General features: G+C 37.4%; 7 protein-coding genes across 8 annotated transcripts in view; 3 read left to right on the forward strand and 4 right to left on the reverse strand.

The window, feature by feature from the left end:
* Positions 1–1,775: 1,775 nt before the first annotated feature.
* LOC111782038 (peptidyl-prolyl cis-trans isomerase CYP65-like) lies at positions 1,776–5,906 on the reverse strand. The gene is made up of 11 exons (XM_023662805.1): positions 5,599–5,906; positions 5,419–5,481; positions 5,216–5,319; positions 4,813–4,904; positions 4,619–4,708; positions 4,445–4,520; positions 3,984–4,357; positions 3,510–3,766; positions 3,138–3,426; positions 2,699–2,809; positions 1,776–2,590 (listed from the first exon to the last, which is right to left on the reverse strand). The coding sequence occupies exons 1-11, from the start codon at positions 5,724–5,726 to the stop codon at positions 2,393–2,395; spliced, it is 1,782 nt and encodes a 593-aa protein (XP_023518573.1). The 5' UTR covers positions 5,727–5,906; the 3' UTR covers positions 1,776–2,392.
* Positions 5,907–6,838: 932 nt separating this feature from the next.
* LOC111780959 (adenylyl-sulfate kinase 3-like) lies at positions 6,839–10,585 on the reverse strand. Its single transcript, XM_023661326.1, has 8 exons — positions 10,266–10,585; positions 9,908–10,134; positions 9,155–9,295; positions 8,204–8,353; positions 7,995–8,113; positions 7,755–7,839; positions 7,413–7,459; positions 6,839–7,236 (listed from the first exon to the last, which is right to left on the reverse strand). The coding sequence occupies exons 2-8, from the start codon at positions 10,125–10,127 to the stop codon at positions 7,138–7,140; spliced, it is 861 nt and encodes a 286-aa protein (XP_023517094.1). The 5' UTR covers positions 10,128–10,134; positions 10,266–10,585; the 3' UTR covers positions 6,839–7,137.
* Positions 10,586–11,064: 479 nt separating this feature from the next.
* On the reverse strand, positions 11,065–12,375 carry LOC111781978 (transcription factor DIVARICATA-like). The gene is made up of 2 exons (XM_023662730.1): positions 11,737–12,375; positions 11,065–11,476 (listed from the first exon to the last, which is right to left on the reverse strand). Exons 1-2 carry the CDS (start codon positions 12,108–12,110, stop codon positions 11,140–11,142), a joined length of 711 nt encoding a protein of 236 aa, XP_023518498.1. The 5' UTR covers positions 12,111–12,375; the 3' UTR covers positions 11,065–11,139.
* Positions 12,376–12,923: 548 nt separating this feature from the next.
* LOC111780981 (60S ribosomal protein L26-1-like) lies at positions 12,924–13,683 on the forward strand. Its single transcript, XM_023661363.1, has one exon. The coding sequence runs from the start codon at positions 12,997–12,999 to the stop codon at positions 13,435–13,437; it is 441 nt and encodes a 146-aa protein (XP_023517131.1). The 5' UTR covers positions 12,924–12,996; the 3' UTR covers positions 13,438–13,683.
* Positions 13,684–16,043: 2,360 nt separating this feature from the next.
* Positions 16,044–20,676, forward strand: LOC111781378 (calcium-transporting ATPase 2, plasma membrane-type-like). Of its 2 annotated transcripts, none has more exons than XM_023661932.1 (7): positions 16,044–16,510; positions 17,158–17,212; positions 17,299–19,241; positions 19,330–19,488; positions 19,590–19,761; positions 19,876–20,174; positions 20,277–20,676. In XM_023661932.1, exons 1-7 carry the CDS (start codon positions 16,334–16,336, stop codon positions 20,514–20,516), a joined length of 3,045 nt encoding a protein of 1,014 aa, XP_023517700.1. In that variant the 5' UTR covers positions 16,044–16,333; the 3' UTR covers positions 20,517–20,676. The 2 variants fall into 2 exon arrangements, with proteins under 2 accessions (XP_023517700.1, XP_023517701.1); XM_023661933.1 differs by lacking the exon at positions 16,044–16,510 and adding an exon at positions 16,866–16,959.
* A 458-nt stretch (positions 20,677–21,134) lies between these two features.
* Positions 21,135–22,004, forward strand: LOC111781380 (50S ribosomal protein L7/L12-like). The gene has a single exon (XM_023661937.1). It carries the CDS (start codon positions 21,286–21,288, stop codon positions 21,790–21,792), a length of 507 nt encoding a protein of 168 aa, XP_023517705.1. The 5' UTR covers positions 21,135–21,285; the 3' UTR covers positions 21,793–22,004.
* A 1,169-nt stretch (positions 22,005–23,173) lies between these two features.
* The window catches only part of LOC111781379 (telomere repeat-binding factor 2-like), a 6,300-nt gene continuing 3,215 nt past the window's right edge, over positions 23,174–26,258 (reverse strand). Inside the window, exons 6-7 of the mRNA XM_023661934.1 lie at positions 23,939–24,314; positions 23,174–23,492 (exon numbers count right to left, since the gene is read on the reverse strand). Coding sequence (XP_023517702.1) covers positions 23,479–23,492; positions 23,939–24,314 — 390 coding nt within the window. The 3' untranslated portion in view covers positions 23,174–23,478. The remainder of the gene's footprint in view (positions 23,493–23,938; positions 24,315–26,258) is intronic.

Consider the following 26,258-nt stretch of genomic DNA (forward strand, 5'->3'; position numbering starts at 1 on the left):
AAAAAAAAAAAAAAAAAAAAAAAATAAAAAAAAAAAAAAAAAAAAATCCTAAAATAGACCCAGAGATTGGTTGAAATTAAATTCTAACCCATTAGATACTTCAAATCCAGGGATTGGTTGAAATGTGTGGTCCAAAATCTAAAATGAATGTAATGATTAAAGTGATTGTACGCTTGAAATAACAACTTCAAACCTCTTCTATGTAAACGACTTTTGTGAATAAATTACAGGTTAAGTTGTTGAACTCAAAAGAAAAAGGAAAAATAAAAAAAGAGAGNTGTTGTCCTTCATTTTTAGAAATTTGTTCTTTATTCCAAGCAGAGCATCATTGCTGAGAGAGAACCCAATTTCCCATATCTTATCTTATTATTATTTATAACTTAACACACACAAAACAAAAGGAGCGAACCTTCAGTGTCTTTCCTCCATTTTGTTTTTCTTCCTTTCCATTATTCCTTTTCTTGTTTTCTTTCTCCCTATCAAATGTCTCTTGAATTTAACCCATAATATTTCTCTTTCAAACTAAAGTGGTTTATTAAACTTTTATACTCTTTTACTGTAAATTTCTATATATTCTTTTTCTTTTTGAGTTTGATCAAATGTTGATCATGATATGTTTTAATTTTTATTTTTTTTTACGTTTAATTGATATTAGTTCTCTTTAAATTAATTATTTGTTGTACATTTAGTAATTGCTGAATATTATTAATTTATTTATACTATCTCTTCTTTTAAGTTTGAGATACAACTATTTCTAAATAATACAAAAGTGATGTTAAACAAATTGATTTCCAAAGCTATCACAGTCCATTTTCTTTGAATGATGGTGATCTGTGTTGCAATACAATTACAAAATTATTAATGAAAGACCATAAGTAAAGAAAAAATAATAATTCAAGAGAAGAAGAAGAAAAAAGAAATTAAAAAAAAAAAAAAAAACGAAAAAGAAGATTTAAGTATAACTTTCAAAAAAGAAGAAAAAACATGAGGGATGGGGAAGCTCGAGTAAGGAGAGAAAAAATGGAGGAGATGGCTACCTTGAAAAATAAAAATTGGAAGTGTAATTTAGCCCACTTTATATAGGATATTTGAATTCAAACTCGAATTTAATTTGATTTTGAATCCAATTAAATCTTAAATTAGAAATTTCAATTCAAAATCATTTGAAAAAGGAAATTGAATAAAATTGTCTCAATATAGATATAAAATTAAAAAAAAAAAAAAAAAAAATAATTACAGGTTAAGTTGTTGAACTCAAAAGAAAAAGGAAAAATAAAAAAAGAGAGAAATAATAATAAGAATAAGAATAATAAATAAGGATTGGTTTCATTCAATCAAAACCAAAAGCAGATGCTTCTCACCCCTGATATTGATAACTGATGATCATATTAATTTGTTGATCAATCAATAACTAATAGTTAATTGCTATTGTTGGTTTGATTAGCATTTTGCTTACTCCAATGATGAGCTAACACTTAAACAATGGCTTTAAAAAGAAAAGGTTAAAATGAAAATATAAAAAAATGGTCTAAATTATTAATAACAATTTGCAATTTATCCTTACCTTCAAGTTTGAAGTTCTTGAATTACATATTGCCAAGACTCGATATGATAACATAATTTGAGCTAAGGAAAAGTGATCTGCAACGACCAGCGAAGAGCAGAGTGAAAACTACAGGTGGGTTTCAAGATATCTCAATCTGTGTGGGCCAATATAAGTGGGCTAAAGCTGAGAGACTTAGAGAGTAAGCAGCGACACAGAAAAATGATCAAAATTTAAAGTCTGGATCGACAGCAAAGCTGTGAACAAGATAATTTAGCAGTGTTGGGTACGGTTGAAATACAACTTTACTTGGAAATTCAGCATGCGGTCAAACTCATTTCTTTTAGTACAAAAAATATGAGAGTATGAAGGTTCAGATCTCCAATTCTAAGTATGAGTACACGGCTGAGTTATCCTCACTTTGGCATCTACTCACAACTCACAACTCACTACTCCTTAGCAAAGAAACAGCTTTGAAATATAAATAATATTGGAAGAAGAAGAGCCGTTCTTATATCTGCCAATTGATTTTTACAGCACACTGTCGGGAAAAGGAGGATTCATGTCTGAATTAAGCTTTTCCCTCTTTTTCTCACTCTCTCTCTCTCTATCTATCTCTCTTTTTGGGTTTGGGGGAAGGGTTGTCCTTAGGCATAATCTACAACTCAAGAGTTTGTGAAATGAACTTCTGTCGTCAGTAATGGATTCCATAACTCAATAGGCCAAATGCACCCTTTTTACCCGCTCCCCATTCCAATAACTTGTAAGATTTAAACACCAAAAGAAAACGGTAACTTAAGGGCTAGCTGCAAAACCTATGCCGTTTTCTAAATTGGTCTATAGGGATTCTTACCACGAAGAGAAGTCTTTGAACTCCCCTGCAGCTGTCCTTTTCTTGGTCGAGGTAGTTGCTCCTAGACTAGCATCAACAGCAGGGGGTTTGGATTGGGCATTCCTTGCTTTAAGGTATTTCCCTACACCGCCACCTGCAGCTCCATTTTCAGCTGCCCCGGTGCCTGGGTTGCTATACCATGATCCAACCTTATCCTGAAATAAACGCAAAGATACTCATCTGAGCTTATCAAAAGAGTTTTTCAAATAATGATGACGAATACTATAAGCTCCAACAAAAGTCATTGGGTTGTGGAGACAAACGTTTTCTTCATCTTCAACATTCTTCTCGTCTTTTTGCTTGTTTTCTTCTTCTTCATCGGGTTCCGAGTATGGATTGACAAAGACTGTGACACTTGTAATCTTGATCTCCTCCTGCACAAGTAAAAGATGAGATGCGTTGGGTCATCACAGTAGGAAGTAAGGTTGAAATATCTAGGGGGAAAAGTAATGTCCAAAGCATTGAAAAGTAACAAATTATGTTTGCCAATCATTCCATAGAAATGTCCATATATGCCCATTAACATCCTCAACCATTCGTACACACACATGACTGACTTAATTGAGCTTTAAACTAGAGGATCCTTAATATTTTCAAAGGGAAAATAGGCAAAGGGCGTCCTAGAAAAGAAACATGCAACGGAAATCATGCTGACCACAAAAAATGGAAGGTATAAAATTACAAAGATAATAAAGAACTGACCAGCGGCCGATCATTGTCATCAACAGGAACCTTTTCCATAGCTGCCAAAGCAGTCAAACCACCAACAACACCGCCAAATACAGTATGCTTGAAGTTTAAATGATTGGCAGATTTGTATAGAATAAAGAACTGGGAACCATTAGTGTGGGGACCACTATTTGCCATACTGACAATTCCCCTTCCAGAATGAAGCAACTTGGAGTTGAGTTCATCTTTGAAGGGCTTTCCCCATATAGATTCACCTCCTCTCCCAGTACCAGTTGGATCGCCACCTTGAATCATAAAATTCCTACATTATCACACCTTCACCATGTAAATACGCCAAATAATAAGATTATCATTATTGAACTGCAGTCCGCAGCAGCATCGTACCTAATACTTCTATGAAAAGCTACTCCATTGTAGTAGCCATTTTCACAAAGTGTGATGAAATTCTCACATGCCCTTGGAGTAATATCACAATGCAGCTCAATATTCAAATCTCCATGAGTTGTGTGCAACTGAACATATCCTTTCTTCTTTGGATTTTTCTCAACCTTGATATATTCGTGTTCATTCTTTGTAACAGGATCGTAAGATGTAGATGTAAAGGATCGGGATGCAGCCCCAGTAGTGTAACGACTCTTTACCTGTAATAACAACTTATGTTAATAATTCATTTAGATGCCAAAAAAATTATAAAAACCATTATAACCGGAATACTGGCCTTCTTTCCGATACAGGTACCTGAATTCTAATTCAATCATATTGTTGGATAAAACATTTCAAATTGTTCGTTGAGTACCATGTAATTAATAATGAATTTGAAGGGGGGAAATCTAACAATAAATAGTGTAATACACTAACCATCTTAGCATTCACCGGTGCCCTCTCACCCGCCATGTGCATGGCAATTCGAGCTGCAGTTTTTTCACTAGGAGCAGCTTTCGCAGCAGCTGCACTTCTTCCATGTACTGAAGCAGATGCAGCATCCACAATACTAAATGCCTGAGTAGGTGTCTCCTCTCCTTTTGCATTTTCCTTGGAATTTTCTTTAATGCGTGACCTAGCTTCTAAAATTGCAGCAAGGGCAGCTGCCCTTTCTTTCTGTGCCTTGCCACCACCTCCCCCATGAAGTGCAGTTTGCCTTCCTTTTTCTGTTCCAAGTTCCTTCAACATCTGCTTGATGTCCCCCGACACATTTATGTTATATGTTGGATCTGATTTCATTTTCTGAAGTTCTGGGGAAAATTGAAGTCAATAAAAAGAGTCAAGGTGCAGAGGCAGGACGGAATTAACACAAAAAAGGAAAAAGATCAGTTGCTGACCTTCATTATCAACTTTCAGGCTTTTTTTCACATGATCAAAATCCAGGAGAACCTTAGTATCAAGTGCAGTAGGGTTCTGCAAATCAGCACTGAGTTTGAGGAAGTGCATAAAAATGAAATTTACTATCGAGATTAGAAACAGTTGAAAATGATCAAACTCTGGAACCCTTTTACCTGAATGGTTATAATATCTTCCCTACTAAATGGTTCATCAGTGAGAAGTTCCTTCCAGTTTTTTGTCTTGATATTTAGTTCTTTAATTGCCTAAAAGGTGGAAATATCAGAAAATCAAGCATCAAGGTCCAAGTACTTCAAGAAGAAGCAAGAAAAGACCACTGAGAATGAGAGCACCACGTGATATAACGTACCTCGTAGCAGAAGACATTTCCAGTGGTCTTTATAGCAACTATGTGAGTGAACTCGGTAAAAACTTTGTTTAGTACAGGGCACTGGAACTCACCTGAAGCAGAGTCGAGAATGCGGTAGGATCATCCACAACAAAAATATGATCTTCAAAAGCATATAATTCTGAGTTATATGTGTGTGTGTGTGTGTGTGTGTGTTTGTGTGCGCGGGCACTGAATTACAAAAATATTGAACTTTAACACATCATTTAACTCTAATCACAATGGCAAAAATCTATACCAGAGCCAAAACAAAGAATTATTTTGACAACCATGCTACTGTAAATGACATTTGACAACCAGGAATATTCATCAATCATATGAATTCAAGGCAACAAACATGATGAGGTTTTAAAACAATACCAACCTTCAGAGTTCTTGTGGAAAATCAGAGGAATAAGATCCTCCTGCTTCAGGGGAGCTCCAGTAACAGGATTTTTACCGTACTTCCGAATATAAGGGATGATATTCCTGAACCCGAGTACCAATATTGTTATGAAGAACAATAAACTAACTGATATTCACAAAAAACCAACAAAGAAAGTTATTGTGAATCTTAAAAAAACTTACATTATCTCGAAGATGCTGCCATCGGCAGTACATACAGGGTCCTCAAAGGGTGTAAATGTAAGCCTGCCATTAAACTGCAACTGTTAATTCATGGCAGACGCATGGGAAACAAGTAAATAACAATTACGTACAGCAAAAGAAGAATCAGTAAGTGGAGATTAAAAAGGAATGAGAAATTACGCGCAGCAATAAAAAGGAAGCCGCTTGAAAGGGGTTTGATTGTCCTTGGATTTGGCTCCGCCCCATTCAGTGGCCCATTCAGTTTTCGTAATAAACAAACGGTCTTTACTGTGCTGTTTCTTCCCCATCTTCCTTTGCCTCTTTGAGCTTCGAACTCAGAAGCTGGCGAATCTCTGCAATTAGGGCTCCTGAAGAAGTTCAATTTCCCTTTCGCTTCGATACCAATTCATACCCAGCCGAGGTTAGGGAAGCTGACCTCGTTTATCGACATGTCGTCATCTGAATCCGGATATATAATTCTTATGCAAATCGTCGTATCGGTTTGATTTCCAAAAATTATTTTTTAAAAAACTGATTTTAATCTAATTATTATTATTATTAAATACTAATTCACCGAGGACTCGTTTCATTCTCTTTTTTTCAGTTTATTAATAATCTTATTTCGTACTATTTTATAATTATTCTTTTGCATTCTTGCTTTGTAAATAATAATAAAAACAAATCTTAGTTAATTTTTTAAAATTATAAAAATAGTAGTTTTGATTTTTTTTATTTATTTAAAAATTGTCTAAAAGTTGTATATAATTTGTAAAGAAATATGAAATACTAGACGGTGTATTTCAAACTTTTGGTCTCTNAAAAAAAAAAAAAAAAAATACATGGATACAAATATTTTTTAGAAACATTTTTTTTACTATAGGCAATCCAAACACACCTTGTGATAATCAATATGTTAGAGTCGAGTTTGAATAAAATCAATATGTGTTGGATGATGAAAGTCCCACGTCTGTTAATTTAGGGAATGATTGTGGGTTTATAAACAAAGAATACTTTGTCCATTCTCTCCATTGGTATGAGGCCTTTTGGAAACTCCAAAACAAAGTAACGGGAGCTTATGCTCAAAGTGGGCAATATCATACCATTGTGGAGAGTCGTGTTCGTCTAACATAGTATCAGAGTCATGCCCTAAACTTAGTTGTACCAATAGATTGGTAAATCCTCAAATGTCGAACAAAGGACTCCAAAAGAAAAGGAGTCAGACCTTCCCGAAAGCAGTAAAAAATAGCTATGACTCCAAAGGAGTCGAGCCTCGATTAAGGGGAAGCGTCCTTCGTTCGAGGGGAGGTGTTGGATGATGAAAGTCCCACATCGACTAATTTGATCATGGGTTTACAAACAAAGAATACTCTCTCCATTGGTATGAAGCATTTTGAGGAAGCTCAAAACAAAGCCTGAAAACTTATGCTCAAAGTGGACAATATCATACCATTGTAGAGAGTTCGTCTAATAATATGAACTTCACAGAAAAAAGAAAAAAAAAATTAAAAGTGACAATGTTCCACAAACTAATAAAGCACACACATTGGTCTATTTCTCATGCTTTTTAACCTTATTCGCAAGCAGGATGCTAAATGAACCAAGAATTGGAAAGCACAAACCGAAGGAAACGAGATGTTTCCTAACAGCGAGAAATAAGAGGGGAAATTACATCTCCTGTTAAACTAAATAACAACAAAGGTACCAGCCACCTCCCTCCTCTTAACTTTGCAGGTACCCTCTCTCTTCTAAATATGAAATTACTTCTTCCGCCATTTCATTAGGGGACGAGCAGATTCCTTCTTTGTATTGCAATAAAATCTGCCAACAAAGACCAGTGTGAGTCCATTTATGTTTCTTCATTAGTTCATGTTTGATGAACACAGTAGTCAATTCGTTCAACAGCCGGCAAATAATTGTTAGCATTGAAATATATGTAATCCTTTGACCGTATGAAAACAAAAGGAAACAAAAATGTATGTTCAAAGTACACACACCTCGCAATTTAATGGTTCTTCATATGGATCATCTATCCCCGTGAATCCTGAAAATAGATGGCAAAGATCAACTCTAAATTGAGAACTGATATCAGTTGTGGAAATATATGTATACAAAAACAAAGCACGATAAATCTTCCATTACAACAACTACAGCTACATCCGTGAAAATTGGCAACTTGAATTCCCACCTAGAAATCAGCCACATATTTACAGACAAGATTGGCAGAAAGAAAGGTTTCATCCAAAAAAGAGAAACGGATGGAAAAGTTTGGAATACCTACCAAATCCTAAGAGGAAGGATCAGGTGAAACCAAATATTGGGAAAAACCAAAATAGTACCTTGAATCTTTCCAGCTCTGGACAGTTTATACAGACCCTTTGGATCCCGGGCTTCACATACCTTAAGTGGCACATCAAGGAAAACCTGTAAAAATATGACAGAACCCAGCTGTCAACAATAAAGACATGACCATCTTATCAATGTCCAGAGCTCTAATGCCTTGCCCTGGTTGTGAACTCAGTTACCGGAAATAAAACTATGCCCTGATAATATGCAACACAAGAATTAGTATAACATACCTCAATGAAATCACCTTCTGCCAACAGGGCTCGACAAGCATCTCTGTCCTTCCGGAAAGGGGATATTAAACTAGCAATACAAATAATCCCAGCATCTGCGAATAGGCTTGCTACCTCACCTGTTGACCATCTTGATTAATATTCACGAAATCTGGGTGATGCAAGAAATGTCAATGGAAATATTTCATCTGATAGAGAAGACCACCCACCAATTCTCCTTATGTTTTCCGCTCGATCTTTGGATTCAAAACTAAGATCACTGTTTAGACCATGCCTAATATTGTCACCATCAAGGACGTAGGTCAGCTTTCTTCTTGAATGTAAGCCTTGACTTAATGCACATGCCAAAGTGCTTTTTCCTATAATTAGAGCCCTAGGTGAGAGAGAGGGAGAGAGTAACTACAGTGAAAGGATCATTCTATACATAAGCATATTAAACAACAGTCTCTTAATTGTACCAGAACCACCGTACAACGTAAAATACCAGTTTGATGATAATGGAATCTCTTTTTCAGGAAAAGTTCATATGATTGATCATGAGAATGATAATTAGTTATGACCAATAAATTTACTCATACCTTTTGAAATAGAAACAATAAACATATATCGTTACTGACAAGCAGCTGCACTTTTTATTTCCTTATTTCAGTCTACTACTCTAACTTTATACGGAGATGATAAGAGTTGAAAACAACTAAGTCAACTGTGTCCAGCCAATTAGTCTATAATTTAGTCTCTTAATCGAGTATATTCTTCATGGAACTCTTCTCCATGAAACGAACAACTAAGTCACATAACTTGTAAATAACTTGTAGACTCCATACTACAAAAAAAAATAAAAATAAAAATAAAAAATAATAATAAAAAAAAATAATAAAAATAAAAACTGCATAAAGGCAATCAAAAAAATTCAGATATCTATCCTGCAATCTGGGTCAGTGAAATAAGTCTCACAAACTTCTGATTAACAAAAGAAACCAAACGAGGATAGAAAGCGAAAAAATTAAGTGACGGGCATTTGAGATAAAAGTTTCTGAGCAAAATAAAGGCCAAAATCACATAGAAGGAGTGATACCAGTTATAATGGAGAAAGTGATGATGGTCCTCAAAATTCAACAAGAAATAAGACCAGTTACCAGTTGGAAAACACAAGGACTAACCTGAACCACTGAGACCAGTTATCCATATGACACAGCCTTTCTGCTGAATCAACTTTTCTCTTTGAGGCTTCCCGACGGGGCAATCATGCCAGACGATATTTGTCGACTTCCCACCAGTTGAGGTCTCGTGGCAACCTTTACCTAATTATGAGAAGGTTGGACAAAATTAGAGTACCCAAGTAGCTTCAAAATTCAGTAAACTAATGAGTCATGATGAGTCAAGTAGTTTCAAAATTCAGTAAACAAAATTAGAGCTCGGCTAATAATGAGTCATGACCTTGTAAAGTCAAGCTAAGAAACTATATTTGAAGTAATATACCAATAAACAATTTGGTATGCATCAGCCTTGCCTTTGAACTACACAAAAGATACGAAAATCGTAATTTTGTGTTTTACCTTTCTCCAAAGGCACAACTAACATCTATTGAATACGAACAATTACCTAATTGATGGCACCAATGATCCAGATGGTAATTAATCGGATGTTTTATAGGGACAGAAGGAAGAAAAAAATTCATATCTTACTGGGAATACTGGGAATAAAAAAATTCAAGCCAAAACGCATTTAGTTTTAAACCTAAGACTGATTGATTCAAATACAAGATATTGCTTACCAATATAATTCCGAAACTTCAAATTGGCAGGTTCTAAAATATTAATCCGGAATGAAAACTATTAAACATTCTTTGATTTACATGAATTTGTTACAGTCTTCATAAACAGAACCAAACGCGATTTTTAAAAACTAAGTACCGTGAATCGCAGAGCAATTGTTCGTCAACGCTTTAAATGGTTGGAAAAAACCAGTAGCAACAGCATCGCAACAGAACCGACATCCTCCACAACTCCACTTCAATCCAATCGCATTGTTCACAGCAACTTTCACCAGCTTCAACCTCCCCAAAGATGAGGAGATCAACGGCCGGTATTCATTCATGTGAACCAGCGGTCGCGCCACTTGCAACGTGACCATCTTGGATCTGAACACAGAAAAATGCATCAGGAAGCACAGAATAATACTCTAAAAAGAGATTCGAAACTCCGAAAGCCTCGGTCGAGAATCTACATAAATATAGATAAACAAGAAAGCATTAGATACAAAAATACATACAAGATTGAAAATAGCGTTGAAAGAGGTCCGTCGGAGGAGGTAGCGGAGGTAGTTTCGTAAACAATGGGACATCCACCTGTAATTCAGCTCGGATAAATGGGAATGGCAACTGAAAAAGGCAGAGAGACGACAGAAAGCGGATGTGTAAAGCAACAACAGCGTGGGTGAGGAAGGGAGGCTCAGCTGTCACTAGAAGATGGAATCCACACAAGGAATCAAGCACTAATTACTCATCAGCCTTTAGCAATATATTTGGATAACGACTATGAATGTGCTGCGCAGAAATTGTTAATCTCTTTAGCTTTGTCACGGTGTGAATCGTCATTCTTCCAATCAATCCATCTATCCAACGGAAACTAATAAAATAAATTGCTTCTTTAATTCTAACCCAAATAAATAAGTTCTTTGTCATAGACGAACACGACTCTCCATAATGGTATGATATTGTCTACTTTGAGCTTCCACGCCTCCCCTTAATTGAGGCTCGACTTTTTCTTTAGGAATCCTTTGTTTGACATTTGAGAATCTACTAATCTATTGACACAACTAAGTTTAAGGCATGACTTTGATGCCATGATAGCCGAACATGACTTTTTGAGCATAAGCTCTCATGCATTTGCTTTGGGCTTCCCAACATGCCTCATTCTAGTCTTAAGTATTTTTCACCGTGGTGAAAAATACTTTAAATGCAAAAGGTTGGACAATGAGGCATGTTGGGAATTATACTCGAATTAATAATAATTTCATGTTATTATAATTTAAATGGCTTAAACGCTAATAGAACTAAAAAATGAGGAAATTAATAAATTAACTTTTGCCATTTTGATTTCAACATTATTATACAATCCTATTGTTCTGTATGATAACAAAAGTTTTAGTAATCTAGCAAGCTTCTCTGGTTTGGAAAATAGCTTGCAGGTGAAAATTGGTGTGGCAGCGGCAGCGGGAATGACGGCGACGGCGAGTGAGTTAATGAAAAAATACTCAATTGACCTTGACTGGTTGCAGCCACCGCCGTTACTAAATTGCCTTCTACGGTGGTGATGTCATGTATGCTGGATCTCTTCCGGTCTTTCTTTGCCGACTCTTGGCGTAGAAAATACTTCTGGGCATGGCTAGCTACTTGAGTTGGCGTTCTCGTAATCACCACGTTTCTGGAAATACTTCTCCAATCGCCCTTTCCAAATTTCTTCAGCCCCAATAAAAACAGCCTGCCAATTTTATAACTTTTTTTAGTATAATAATAACGTTGGATGATGAAAGTCCAGCCGTATTTTAATTTAGGGAATAATTATGAGTTTATAATCAAAGTATATTTTGATACTATGTTAGATCAATACGACTCTCTACGTCATATAATATTATCAAGTTTGAGTATAAATTCTAATAAAGGTGTGATTTTCGTGATCCGACAGTGAAAATTTGACATGAAGCATGTTGGAGAGGCTTTATGTATAGGAAATGAACCTACTGGTGTTCTTTTTTGGTCCAGGGTTTCCCCTTCTTCCTCTCAGACGCTTTCTCCGGCAGCTGACACGGCGATTCCCTCTCCGGCGAACTCGACAACGACTCATCGGCATAGTTCGGTAGTTCAACTCGTCCAGAGTCGATCTTCTGTACGTCAGAGACCAAGGCGTCGTAATGGTCTCTAACCTCGGCCGCTGATTTACCAGGAACAAGACCGGCGATCTTCATCCAACGGTTGGGAGAATTCTCCGGCACCATGACGAGAGCGTGCTCGAAAATCTTGTCCTGGTGGCGAGTCCAGGGAGTGGGAGAAGGAATTGAAGTGGTGGGGCTCCAATAATGGTCGAGAAGGCCGAAGGAAGAAGAAGGGGCTTCCATTGGCCTCCTCGTCGCGGGGCTGACAGAAAGGAGGGGCAGCAGAATTCCGAGAAAGGGAACTCGGGAGGGATGGGAATTTGAAGGGGGAGGGGGGTAAAAGTGAGAGGCATGGTGCACGTGCGAGAAGAGGAAATATTTTCGGGGCTAAAGACGGGGGAGCCAACGGATTCACCCCCAGTAAAAAGTAAATTCCAACACGTTTTATCCCTCTTTCCTATATATTTTTGCATTTTTTACAGCTTTAACGTTCCTTTTTGGGTTGAGTGTGTGGTTGTTTTTTAAATTGCTATTTTTGTTTCATTTCCTCTGTGTTTCTTCAGATGGTTTCCTTAAATTCTTATCAGTACTCATTCTAATTAAATTTAGATAACATAAATAATGTTACGGACATATTATTTAATCAATTTATAATTAAATAATGCGTAGGTTCAAAATTTTAATACAACAGGTGGAATCCGCTCGAAAATGGGTTCGTATCTGACTAATTATAAATATAATTTGTTTGAAATAAATTTAACGAGTGACAAATAAATTTAATTTTTTAATTATACTTGATATGGTATAGTAACGATAGACTTAATAAGAAATGGAAATAATATAAGTTAAATAATATTGATGCAATATTTCTATTTTATTGAATGAATTAAATTATTTTTATTGATACAATATTTAAGTTAGTTATAAGTTATATTTCCAGTGGACAAATTTGGGCCCGCTAAGTTTGAAGTCCAAATCAAGGCCCATCCTAAAGCCAGAATGCCTTGGGCCAAAATAAATAGTATCATCTTGTGTATAAAACCCTTGAAACCCTAACGGCGGACTCGCCCATCATTCGCCATTTTCTTGTTGCTCCCCCTTCCCCTTCCCCACTCACCCACCGGCCGCCATGAAGTACAACCCTAGGGTTTCCAGTTCCCGCCGCAAGAGCCGCAAGGCTCATTTTTCTGCGCCGTCGAGCGTTCGTCGGGTTATTATGAGTGCTCCTCTCTCGAATGACCTCCGGTCAAAGTACAATGTCCGATCCATGCCGATTAGGAAGGATGATGAGGTCCAAGTTGTCCGTGGAACTTACAAGGGCCGGGAAGGCAAGGTAGTGCAGGTGTACCGTAGAAAGTGGGTCATCCACATTGAGCGAATCACTCGTGAGAAGGTTAATGGATCCACTGTCAATGTCGGCATCAACCCCTCCAAGGTCGTGATTACAAAGCTCAGGCTGGACAAGGACCGTAAGTCACTTCTGGATCGTAAAGGTAAGGGCCGTGCTGCCGCTGACAAGGACAAGGGGACCAAGTTCTCCGCAGAGGATATCATGCAGAGCGTCGATTAATTTTGAAAATGGTGATGTTTAAGTTGATAGACTGTTCTCATTCATAGTTATCTAGCGAGTTTTTGTTTAAGACACTAGGAAAAATTTCCTCGGACATGTGGCTACGATTGTCTACTTTGGAGGCCTTGATTTATGGTATTTTGAAATCACATTTTGTTATTCCAATGCGCTACTCTTTATTCTTGATTATTACTGTTGCTACATGATGATTTTTGTTTGGTTAATGGAGTTCCAATTCCTTGATTATAGTACATGCTGTATGAAATTGGCTCTGTATGGCACTTGTGTTCTGTTGGGGTCTCGAAGAATATGTAGGGAATTGAGCACTTCTTCCAATGATTCAATCCGATAGAAGTCTTCATCATTTATTTTATTTGATCAACGTTTTCTGGTCATAGTAAGATTACCCTTTTATCGGAATGTTGATATCTTCTACTCCTCTCAGAAAATATATGTTCTCGTGTCACATAATTGTTAATGGTTGCTTTGTCTACATGTGGATTAACTTGTTCCCAATTTATTTTCTACTTCAAATTATAATGGTCGTGATCTTTATTAACTGCCTTTTTAGTTTTCCTGGCCAACTCTGTATTGATTTTTGTTGATGTGCGTGTTTGGTATTAGGGGTTTTAGTGTTACGGCTTCCTGCTCTTTTCCTGGTCGTGGTGTTGGTAATTGAGATGATATGGTTATAGAACTAACATTAAATCTTTGTGTCATTCAACTTTGTCTTTCTATTTGAGTTCCTTACATTTTGTCTTAGGATTCAAGAATCTTGAATCTGTGCAGATTCAAATATCTATGCACCAGGATATCTTGGAAGTAGTCGACAAACATACTTGTGATTGGTGCTGTAACTCGCTCAAGCCCAGTTGCAGTGTAGTCGTTAGCTGTCTATTAAGTAACATACCCAACTCAAATTTCCGTGATTCATCCTCTCCATCTCTCTTAAATGATGGATACTTTACCTTACAAATGCCATATGAATTAGATGAATCTGATTTTAGTTCATTGAAGGAGCTTTAACATCAAATTTTTTGTTTCCTCACTAAAGACTTCAACTATTAATAAGCCCCTTTCTCTATTAGGATCCCTAAGTCGTTCTCTTTCTCCTCCTCCATATCTTTTAGCAATAGGACGTCATGGTCTAGCGAGGATGAGGAATGGTAGAACTTCCAAGACTAGTGAGGTATTGGTGTTCCATAATGGTAGGTTTGTGCGTAGGGTTAAAGATAAATTTCTATCTCTACTGATAAGTTTAATAAATTTCTATTTCTACTGATAAGTTTAGTAGACAAAGACTACATATATGAGCTAGGCAATAACCAATGTTGATTGGATGTCTCTAAAATATCAAAGAGATTGTAGATTTCAACTACAGTTTTAGATGATAGTTATTGAGGTATAGTTGAGATCACAACAATATCCATTAGTTCATAAACAATTACAACAATATCGTTGATGACTATCATGAACTCCAAGTTTCTGGGTCAGACACTTGGATGAATTGATGATGTTACTTGGGCAGTATCTTTTTAAAGGACCAATAATTTAGGTTGGAAAAAGATGTCACTTGGCTATAATGAGAGGAGAGTCTATCTTATTTTGGAAAATAGATGCACATAGATAGCCCATACCTCGGGGGTAAGCATAGCTGAGCTACAATATTTTGTGATTTACCAAGGTGCGAACGGTGGACAGAGTCATAGGCGCCTTTAATTTAGTTGGGAATAGTTTATAATGAATGAATATGGACGAACTCCAGGCTGCTACCCCTTGTGATTTGGTCAACTTCACACCTTCGGAGGTTTGTGAATTTACGCACAAATCAACGTGGTTGCACGCCGGTGGCTCAATCTTGCATCGCCTAATTGCCCAACTGCCTTTCATTTCCATTGCCGTAGTCAAACACGTTGGTGGCTCAATCTAATAATTGTTTTGACATTCATACGGAATTAATATGAAATTAATTTAATATTTTTTATTGGCAAATTGTAAGTTCAATAAAAATTTATAATAAATTATTCAGTCTCCCAATTTTGAAACCACAATCTAAACGTATTTGATTTTCTTTTTGCTTATTAAAATAAGTTCTGTTCTTTATTATTTTTTTTGAAAAAGGCCCGGATTTTACTTTAATTACATTTTTACCAACTGTTGACATTGACTAGTCAATTACGTTCCATTCAAATAATGTTCCTAAAATATTGACTTGTTGACATTGTTTATTTTGTCAAATAAACGCAGGTAAACGAATACAATGCGTAAAATAATGAATTTAATAGTGGATCAAAAGGCATTTAAATAGCAAATTCTATAGTTTTAATTTGTATTAACATAAGCAGATATGTTATCATTCATTGTGATGGTAAAATATGAAAATTATATAGTTTTAGTATAGATTAATTTACACCTATATATTTTAAAAATAATGAATATATATAGTTTTTTATAAAGATAATTAAATTAATTTTATTTGGTAAAGTTTAATTTCGCCAATTAGGATTAAGAACGAGTCCGAGAAACAGGAGAGGGAAGACTGACGGTTATAAACTAAAGCAATGCAACAAATTTCGGATCGACACTCATTTCTTGTTCAGCTCATACTAATTCCTTCGCCCCCCCCTTCTTCTTCTTCCTCCTCTTCAATTCATTCTTTTGGATTTCGTTTCTGAATCCAAAATGGCGACGTAGAGACACAGGAAGATAGAGATTCCATATTACCTACTACCTCTTTCTTATTATTATTGTTCCTTTTCTGTCAATTGTCGTAATTTGTTAAGTTTCAACGAAGCATCGCTGCAAGTCCGAGCCATCTCCGATAGAAAGTGACATTGCATCAGGTTTTCCTTATATTGTAACTGACGAATTTATTTTCATCAACTATCTCAGAAAAATGGAGAGGTTTTTGGACGAGAATTTTGGAGGTGTCAAACCCAAAAACTCGTCTGACGAGGTGCTCCAGAAGTGGAGGGATCTTTGTGGAGTGGTTAAGAACCCTAAAAGGAGGTTTCGCTTTACCGCCAATCTCTCCAAGCGTGGCGAAGCTGCTGCTATGCGCCAGAGTAATCAGGTTCCTCTACATATTCCCATTCTATCAACGATTATTTGATGATTTTCACTGTCTTTGTGATTATCTATATCAGTTTCTTATTTTTTTGATTTCTCCCGTATTGGTTCTAAGACGTGTATACCATAACACGGCGCATTATTATTTTCAGTGCTTTGGCTTCAGTATATTCTTTTACTGACTAAGTAAAAACACAGATTCGAGTTCATTATATCTTTTTAAGACCTCTATGCAGTAACCATCGAAATAAGATTAAATCTATCACGACCTGGCACACTCAGTGTTAAATGATAATTAATATGATATCAAAGCTGAAGGTTCTCTGTTTGAACCACTTTTAATGTTTTTACTTCCTAAATAATATTGATAGCAGCTCATTGGGCAGACTCACAAAAGTGAAGAACAAAAAGGCTTGTTGGGCTTAGTGCTCATTTTTAATCCATAAAACAAAGGTATTGATTAAAATCAAATTTACCTAATCCATAAACTATGTTTAGTAATTATGTAACGATAACCATACAGTTAGTTAAAGATGAATGTGATAACAATTTTTTCTTCTGCGAAGTAAAGAACCCAACCACTTACCAGTTGGTTAGGTTGACAGTTTTCTTTTCCGCTATCTGCTGACTTATCTCTGCCTATTATTGTAGGAGAAGTTGAGGGTCGCAGTTTTAGTCTCAAAAGCTGCATTTCAATTCATCCAAGGTTTGTAGTTCTGGAATTTTCATGAAGTAATGTGGGTATGTATGAAGATTTTCTCATATTTGATGGAACTTGTCTCGGTATGTTAGGTATGCAACCAAGTGATTATAATGTTCCGGAGGATGTCAAAGCTGCAGGTTTCCATATTTGTGCTGATGAACTCGGGGCAATTGTTGAAGGCCATGATCCAAAGAAGTTAAAACATCATGGTGGTGTTGAAGGAATTGCTCAGAAGCTCTGTACATCAACAACAACTGGGCTTAATGGTGATGCTGATGCACTCAACCGTAGGCAAGAGATTTATGGAGTTAATAAATTTGCTGAGAGTGAACAGAGGAGTTTCTTAGTGTTCGTTTGGGAGGCACTCCAAGATATGACTCTCATGATCCTTGGACTCTGTGCCTTCGTCTCTTTGGTAGTTGGCATAATAACTGAAGGATGGCCGCATGGGGCTCATGATGGCCTTGGAATTGTTGCCAGTATCTTGTTAGTTGTATTTGTGACAGCAACTAGTGATTATCGACAATCCTTGCAGTTCAAGGACTTGGATAAGGAGAAAAAGAAGATATCAATTCAGGTTACAAGGAATGATTATAGACAGAAAATGTCAATTTATGATTTGCTTCCTGGAGATATTGTACACCTGTCTCTTGGGGACCAAGTTCCTGCAGATGGACTATTTGTTTCAGGGTTTTCTGTGTTGATTGATGAGTCAAGTTTGACTGGAGAAAGTGAGCCAGTGATGGTGAGTGCAGAAAGCCCTTTTCTTTTATCAGGAACTAAAGTTCAAGATGGATCCTGCAAGATGATGATCACTACTGTTGGGATGAGAACCCAATGGGGTAAGTTGATGGCCACTCTTAGTGAAGGTGGAGATGATGAAACTCCATTGCAGGTGAAATTGAATGGAGTGGCAACAATTATTGGGAAAATAGGTCTTTTCTTTGCCATCATCACATTCTCTGTGTTGGTTCAAGGATTGGTTAGCCAGAAACTTCGAGAAGGGACTCACTGGAACTGGTCAGGAGATGACGCATTAGAGATATTGGAATTCTTTGCTGTTGCCGTCACAATTGTTGTTGTTGCTGTGCCAGAGGGGCTTCCTTTGGCTGTGACATTAAGCCTTGCCTTTGCCATGAAGAAAATGATGAATGATAAAGCACTTGTCCGTCACCTTGCAGCTTGTGAAACTATGGGTTCTGCCACAACTATTTGTAGTGACAAAACTGGAACAATCACTACAAATCACATGACAGTGGTCAAATCATGCATTTGCATGAATGTCAAAGAATCAAGTAACAATCCATCAAGCTTCTGCTCTGACCTTCCAACCTCCGTTGTCAAGCTTCTGCTACAATCAATATTCAACAACACTGGGGGAGAAGTTGTAATCAACAAAAATGGCAAACGTGAGTTGTTGGGCACTCCCACTGAGACTGCATTATTAGAGTTTGGTCTTTCACTCGGTGGTGATTTTCAGGCTGAGAGACAGGCAGGTAAACTTATTAAAGTTGAGCCATTCAATTCTTTGAAAAAGCGGATGGGTGTTGTCCTACAATTTCCTGAAGGTGGTTTCCGAGCTCACACTAAAGGTGCTTCAGAAATAGTGTTGGCTGCCTGTGACAAGGTGATCAACTCGAGTGGTGAGGTTGTTCCTTTAGATGAAACTTCCACCAAACATCTCAATGTTATTATCGATCAATTTGCTGGTGAGGCTCTCCGAACACTTTGCCTTGCCTATATGGAACTGGAAAATGGATTCTCTGTCAATGATCCTATTCCCGTTTCTGGTTATACCTGCATTGGTATTGTGGGTATTAAAGATCCTGTTCGTCCTGGTGTTAAGGAGTCTGTTGCAGTTTGTCGTTCAGCTGGTATTACTGTACGAATGGTTACTGGCGACAATATTAATACTGCAAAAGCTATTGCTAAGGAATGTGGAATCCTCACCGATGATGGCATAGCCATTGAGGGTCCGGATTTCAGAGAGAAGACGCAAGAGGAATTGCTTAAAATTATTCCCAAAATTCAGGTGCTTCGTTATTTTCCTAATATCCCTGCACCTTCCAATTCCCTTCAAATAGTCTATATGATTCACACTTACGTAAACTCTTTTGTAGGTGATGGCTCGATCCTCACCTCTAGATAAGCACACTCTGGTCAAGCATTTGCGGACCACCTTTGATGAAGTTGTTGCAGTTACTGGTGATGGAACAAACGATGCTCCTGCGCTTCATGAAGCAGATATTGGACTAGCAATGGGCATCGCTGGAACTGAGGCGAGTTTAACTTAGAGCTACTTGGCAACATATCCAAATTACTTTATGATGTGTTCTGCTGTGATTTGACTGTTTGATGGACCTCTGTTTCTGGATTTCAGGTCGCCAAAGAGAGTGCTGATGTGATCATTCTTGATGATAATTTCTCTACTATCGTGACTGTGGGAAAATGGGGTCGTTCTGTTTACATAAATATTCAAAAATTCGTGCAATTCCAGCTGACTGTCAACATTGTGGCGTTGATTGTGAACTTCTCTTCAGCTTGTTTGACAGGTTAAATATTAGAACAGCTCATATAGTGCTTGGTTCACTTATTTTTATTAGGCCCAAAAAAGTTTTGTTGCCTTCCATCTGCTAACCTTCTTCTGGTGTAAAAACATGCTTCAGGTAATGCACCCCTTACTGCAGTCCAGCTGTTGTGGGTGAACATGATTATGGACACACTTGGAGCTTTGGCTCTCGCCACTGAGCCTCCGAATGATGAGTTGATGAAGCGCTTACCCGTTGGAAGGAGAGGAAGTTTTATCAGCAATGTCATGTGGAGAAATATCTTGGGGCAGTCCGTGTATCAGCTCTCAGTGATATGGTTTTTACAGGCTAAAGGGAAAGAAGCGTTTGATCTAGACAGCACAGATTCTGATCAGATACTGAATACCCTCATCTTCAATTCCTTTGTGTTCTGTCAGGTACCACACACTTCTTGTTTCTAACCCTTTTCATCCACCCTACACTGTTCGGAGATTTAAAAGTCTCCAACTCCAACTGCTAACCGGATTTTGTTGTGACAGATTTTTAACGAAATAAGTTCCAGGGAGATGGACAAAATCGATGTCTTTCGAGGCATACTTAATAACTATGTATTCGTTGCTGTCATTGGTTCAACCGTTCTGTTCCAAATACTAATCATCGAATTTTTGGGAACATTTGCAAGCACAACCCCTCTGACTTCATCGGAGTGGCTGTTTAGCGTGGTGGTTGGATTTCTAGGCATGCCCATTGCTGCTTTCTTGAAGACTATTCCAGTATAAACAAACCCAACCCACGTCGACCACACACAGAGAGGTTTCTACAATCACATAGGCTTAGTGAGGTGAGGCCGTTGGTTGTTCACCCTGTAGTTTAGCTCTATGATTTCTATGTATAGTTCGTTTGGTCAACCATTCATTAAATTGAGTATCTATTTCCCTATGCGCACCGTTCATTTATTCTTTGTTTTTCATCGCACTCCAGTGGCGAATGACGAAAGGTTGCAGCTTTCAAATTTTGTTTGTGTTCCTCTTAATAAGTTGAATCCTATTTTTCTCATTATTTTACGGATATACGTACTTTTTTAATCGGGATCTCCAATCCACCCTAATTCTATTATATCAAAGATGAATTTCGGCTATTTCCATCCTTCTAACTCATCTAAACTAGATCGGACATTTCAAATATGATTAAAGTATTAAATATGAAAGCAAAAACTGTTTGAAAAATAAATTATTTATGAAATTCTGATGAATGGTGTGTAATTTCATTCCATAGACAATAGAAGGGGAACTCTTTTAATTTAAAGGGTAATTTGGACTTTTCGTATGGGCTATTATTCAATTTTTTTATATTGAAGACATTTTTCAAATTCTTAAGTAGTTTCTTTAATTTTGAAGGCCACGGCACTAATGGAAGGGGAAACCCTAATGAATTCAGAGTGACCCTCGGCTTCCTCCATCTGTAGAAACTCAGTGCTTCAATGAAGGACGACACTCTGTGACGAATCAATATCATCCACGGTGTTCTCAGAAACCCTAATTCCTCGAAATGCCATCAATTGCCTCCAAACTTCCGGCCAAAGCTCTAGGGAGACTTCTCACTGTCGCTCCGAGACAATTACTTGTTCGGTCCCTCAGCACCGTCTCCGAGGAACGAACCCAGAAACTCGAGCGGATCGCCGATGACCTCCTTGGCCTCACTAAAATCGAACGACATGATTATGCCATCCTCTTCCGGCTGAAAATGGGGTTAAACAAGTACGGCCCTGCAGTTTCTGGTCTAAGCGCATCAGGTTCGGCGTCCGCCGGATCTGCATCCGCCGTAGCAAAAGAGGCTGAGAAAACCGTGTTCGATATAAAGCTCGAGAAATTTGATGCGGCGGCCAAGATCAAGATCATAAAGGAGGTGAGGACGTTCACTGATTTGGGTCTGAAGGAGGCTAAGGATTTGGTGGAGAAGGTGCCTGTGGTGCTGAAGAAGGGTGTAACGAAAGATCAAGGAAACCCAATTATTGAAAAGCTGAAGGAATTGGGAGCTACCGCGGTACTGGAATGACTTCTTTTTTCTTGTCATTTCATATGTTCATTTTGGATTAAAATAAAGCTGCCCTTGTTTGAGGACTAACGAAATTTTTTGAAAGAGCCAAGTTTTCCGAAGATTACATTTCATAATGATATTGTTGCTTGACATGAGATTTAAAGTACATTTGGCTTTTCCCCTTTGGCATTTCTCCATTCGATTTTCAATGACAACCAGTATCATTCTGACGTTCTTGAGCGGACTTAGAAGGATTTAACAAATCCATCTCTTCCTGGATTTCTCTACTCGTGCAATGTGATATATGAAAAAAAAAAGTTGGTACTTTTACTTTAGCAGAATTTCCTTGAGGTGAGGGAAAAGGTTTATGGGTTTTGTTCTTTCCCTGAGATAGATGAAGAACAATGAGACAATTTTCATTCCGCTGCTTCTAATGGCCTTAAATTGTTGGCAAAAAGTCGTGAAATATTGTTGTGTGGCGATCAATTTTTTTTATGGGTTGATGAGATGCTGATGGCATAACCTATCAACGATGATAACCCTCCATCGTGGCATTTTGTTTGTTGCTGTTATTATCTATGGAGAAGGAAAACAGGTGCATCTCGTTAGAAACTCAGTCCATAAGGTGTTTTTAGAAAAAAGTTTGGTGGATGTGTATTTGTTCCTCATCTTTTCCTTCCACGAAATTGATTTTTCAGAAGAATGATGAATAGTTGCCACAATAGCTTACAAGACACATTTATAACTAGTTGCCATGTTACAAATCTTATCGAATCTTTGAACATCATTTGTGAAATTCAGACTTACAGCATAACGGGTTAAAGCGGACAATATCTTCTTGCGATGAATTTGAGTCTTTACAGCATCCTCCTCCTGCCTTGAATTTCTATAAACATCTATATATATTGGAAGCTCGAGTAATGTTTCATTAGTTCTGCCTTGAATTTCTATAAACATCTATATATATTGGAAGCTCGAGTAATGTTTCATTAGTTCTGTAATGACATGCTTCAATGCGAGATAAACAAAAAAATTGGCAATATGATACCCCTTCCGTATGACCCAGAATAAATTAAAGACCCTGCTCGGGAGCCACTCCATTGTCGGAACTTGTTTCTGGTTTTCTTTTTCCCCCTTAGTTGAGGAAGTTCTTCATGCCTGCAGAAATATTTCAATCAGCAACTTGAGTTATAACAGTTTTGTCCTCTGTTTGTCTTCATGTTTTATCATGTTCATAGAATCACAAAGACTGCTGCGGAAACTCTATTGTAAATGCTATAATGCAAACTTGTTCCACCGTGGAAATGCTAATAATCATTCGTAATTGTTCATTTCTGTACTTCTGGGAAAACGTAGTTCCACATTAGTTTGAGAAACTTGTTCGAAGTTGTGTATTGGGTGGACCAAAAATCACATCTTAATTTATAATTTTGATTTCTCTTAAAATCGCAAAGACAGTCTGTCGAGGAAACAACATTTTCAGATCAAGTAAGCATCTCTCTCTCACCAAAATCCTTTACCCTTTGTTTGATTTTAAAATCACATTACCGACATACACTTCCGATGATATGATCCCCAGAAGCCATCTTTCTCATAAGGCAATCATATTCTGCAGATTTACAACGCTAACAATATCTACACTTTGGTTACATCACTTGCACATGGAAATGCTGCAGCAGCAGCAGCAGCAGCACCTTCATCTTCTCAGAACACGTTGCCTACAGTTATCATTGAAAAGTTATGGTATCTGCCAAAATAACCGAGTATAAAAGTGATGCATCCCAAGATGATTAACATGGTGAATAACAAAACTCTTGTTATAAATTTTGATATCGAGAGTGAAATCATTGATAGAATAACCAAAACTAACTTTGGTCAATAGCCAAGCAATTTGAGCACGAGGGGTAGTGAAGTGAAAGGCGAGTTGGTAACAGTCTAAATATAGCATCTCTCAAGAAAAACAATTAGTGCAAGAAGAAATTAAACGTCAGAAAGGTCCACACAACCAATTTATATCAGGATTTTGGTTATCTTTTTTAAGTTGACATTAATTTATCATACACATATTGACACATGTAAGTTTCGTGTCCCAATTAAACAAGAAATGCAGCAATATTAAGTATATAAATTTGAAATTTATAATTGAAGCTGTGCGTTGCATTACCTTGGAGAAGAACTTTTTGAATAGGACTTCTACTAGGGAACATTCTGCACTCCAATGCCTTCATTGCCGCTTCAGCAAAAACTTGTGCTGATTCAGCTTCAGCCTCTGCTTCTTCTGCTTCTCTTGCTGCCCTTTCAGCCTCTGCAATGGCAGCCTCTGCCTCAGCTACTGCACGTGCAGCAGCTATAGCCGCCTCCTCTGTAGTCATCATCTTCATCTTTGAAAGTTCTGAGTCAACTTGGGATTTAGTGATGATTTTGACTTCACTCTTCTCGGCCTTTGAAGAATCCATCTGCTTGTCCTCAAGGAGTAACAATGGAACATTTCTTCTTCCAGATAAGGTTGAACTTGGATCAATTCTGTACTTGTGCTTTACCTAGACAAACAAAATCCATATAAATGTTCCAGTAGCAAATGGCAGCATTATCGTTCATTTGCCAGCCTCAAGTTCACCACTTTCCTTGTGATTTTTTAACCATTTCAGTCTTACTTGCATTATAATTAACAACGGTGCATTGACTTATCAATATATCAGACTTTTAACATCCCAGAATGAAAAGGAAAACAAAACTCTAATTTGAGCGTGAATTCCGTATACAACAGAATAATAGTACATCCTTCAGAAACATGTTCAAACAATTTGCCTTCAATAAAATACTTGGTAGGGTTTTAGAATGCCCTTTAAGAAATTCTTGACCACATAACCGGGCAAATCTGAAGGGTGATGTAGCATGTTAATATGGCTCTAGCATCAGGGTTAATTATTTATGGCTCTAGCATCAGGGTTAATTGTTTATGGCTCTAGCATCAGGGATAATTGTTTATGGCTCTAGCATCAGGGATAATTGTTTATGGCTCTAGCATCAGGGATAATTGTTTATGGCTCTAGCATCAGGGATAATTGTTTATGGCTCTAGCATCAGGGATAATTGTTTATGGCTCTAGCATCAGGGATAATTGTTTATGGCTCTAGCATCAGGGATAATTGTTTATGGCTCTAGCATCAGGGATAATTGTTTATGGCTCTAGCATCAGGGATAATTGTTTATGGCTCTAGCATCAGGGATAATTGTTTATGGCTCTAGCATCAGGGATAATTGTTTATGGCTCTAGCATCAGGGATAATTGTTTATGGCTCTAGCGTCAGGGTTAGTTATTCATGGCTCCATCTCAATTTGACTGACCAAACTCTTCTTGAAGACATTCAATATTATTTATGGTTCCACGACAAAACCCTTCAAATGTAGAGCCAGGTTGGGACACGTGGAACACTAAAGGCATATCAACTGTAGCTGGTAGATTCCATCGATATCCCACATAACACACCTAATACTCCATTGGCAAACCGCTGCAAAAAAAGGGTGCAAGTTTCTTATTGATCACTGAACAAGAGAACGTCGTCTATAGGGGCATAACTTCAGAAAAACCAAGTCGCTTACTACAAAACTCAAATCCTTCCTCTTCTTGTTGACCAATGTCTTCATATTTATTGGGGCTAGGCCTGGAATACAATACATCACTATTTTGAAGAAAGAGCTGCTTTAAGGTATGAAGTGTTCAACCAATTTTGGCCTAAATGAATCCACTGTTTTGATTATCTGTGCCAAGTCAAGGATCTGCTTCTAAACAGTTTACAACTTTGGACTGGCTATCCATTTGTATGTGAAAAGAAGTACACTTCAAATTTTGGTGAAGAAAGAACCTAGAAATTTACTATGGCTCTTTTTAGCCGCTGACGGACCTGTTGGCCTAAGTTGTATCTATGTAAACTGATCCCTTGTCAATGGTTCCATGAGTGGCCACAATATGTGTCCACTATCCTTCTTAAATTTTCTTTGGTACCCAGTTAAAAGGAACCACTTCAATTCCTTCAACGTTATTGAAACACACAAGACATGCAGGCTTCAATTTTCTGTTGATTAGATGATACCCAACCCTTCGGTAATATATGACTGGGGTACTCCAGTTCCATTTAGGAAAATACACATTTCTGGATGTTAGCATATAGCCTTTGATCATGCGACAATGCACCTAAATGCTGAACACAAGTCTTCAGACTAGAGCAACAAACCAAAATGGCATTAAAAAAAGACAAACAAATCACCTCAAATAACACTTCATCGTCAAAAGCATGGCCTGTCTACTCGAGCATGGTTGTGTCCCATTGATCAAATCTTGATTCAATGAATTTGTTTCCACCAACAAAACAATTATAAGAACTGACTGCCAAGAAGACTACTCGAACAGTGGGGGTCACATGATTTTGAATGGTTTGTTCACTCCTACTTGCTACCATAACCAGCTTACCCCTTCCCCCCCC

The sequence above is a fragment of the Cucurbita pepo genome, chromosome LG19, assembly GCF_002806865.2.
Source record: "Cucurbita pepo subsp. pepo cultivar mu-cu-16 chromosome LG19, ASM280686v2, whole genome shotgun sequence".
NCBI classification, from domain to species: domain Eukaryota; kingdom Viridiplantae; phylum Streptophyta; class Magnoliopsida; order Cucurbitales; family Cucurbitaceae; genus Cucurbita; species Cucurbita pepo.

Excerpts from the sequence above, each read along its gene's own strand:
- LOC111781978 (XM_023662730.1), bottom strand. The coding sequence starts at position 12,110 with ATGGAAGCCCCTTCTTCTTCCTTCGGCCTTCTCGACCATTATTGGAGC. Across the intron at positions 11,477-11,736 it reads TGGACCAAAAAAGAACACCA|GCTGTTTTTATTGGGGCTGA; the intron begins GTAGGTTCATTT and ends TAAAATTGGCAG.
- LOC111781378 (XM_023661932.1), top strand. The coding sequence starts at position 16,334 with ATGGAGAGGTTTTTGGACGAGAATTTTGGAGGTGTCAAACCCAAAAAC. Across the intron at positions 16,511-17,157 it reads CTATGCGCCAGAGTAATCAG|GAGAAGTTGAGGGTCGCAGT; the intron begins GTTCCTCTACAT and ends CTATTATTGTAG. Across the intron at positions 19,762-19,875 it reads CTCTTCAGCTTGTTTGACAG|GTAATGCACCCCTTACTGCA; the intron begins GTTAAATATTAG and ends AACATGCTTCAG.
- LOC111780959 (XM_023661326.1), bottom strand. The coding sequence starts at position 10,127 with ATGGTCACGTTGCAAGTGGCGCGACCGCTGGTTCACATGAATGAATAC. Across the intron at positions 8,114-8,203 it reads GGAAAACATAAGGAGAATTG|GTGAGGTAGCAAGCCTATTC; the intron begins GTGGGTGGTCTT and ends GATGGTCAACAG. Across the intron at positions 7,840-7,994 it reads CAGAAGGTGATTTCATTGAG|GTTTTCCTTGATGTGCCACT; the intron begins GTATGTTATACT and ends ATATTTTTACAG.
- LOC111781380 (XM_023661937.1), top strand. The coding sequence starts at position 21,286 with ATGCCATCAATTGCCTCCAAACTTCCGGCCAAAGCTCTAGGGAGACTT.
- LOC111780981 (XM_023661363.1), top strand. The coding sequence starts at position 12,997 with ATGAAGTACAACCCTAGGGTTTCCAGTTCCCGCCGCAAGAGCCGCAAG.
- LOC111782038 (XM_023662805.1), bottom strand. The coding sequence starts at position 5,726 with ATGGGGAAGAAACAGCACAGTAAAGACCGTTTGTTTATTACGAAAACT. Across the intron at positions 4,709-4,812 it reads GAAATGTCTTCTGCTACGAG|GCAATTAAAGAACTAAATAT; the intron begins GTACGTTATATC and ends TCCACCTTTTAG. Across the intron at positions 4,358-4,444 it reads CCTGAAAGTTGATAATGAAG|AACTTCAGAAAATGAAATCA; the intron begins GTCAGCAACTGA and ends AATTTTCCCCAG.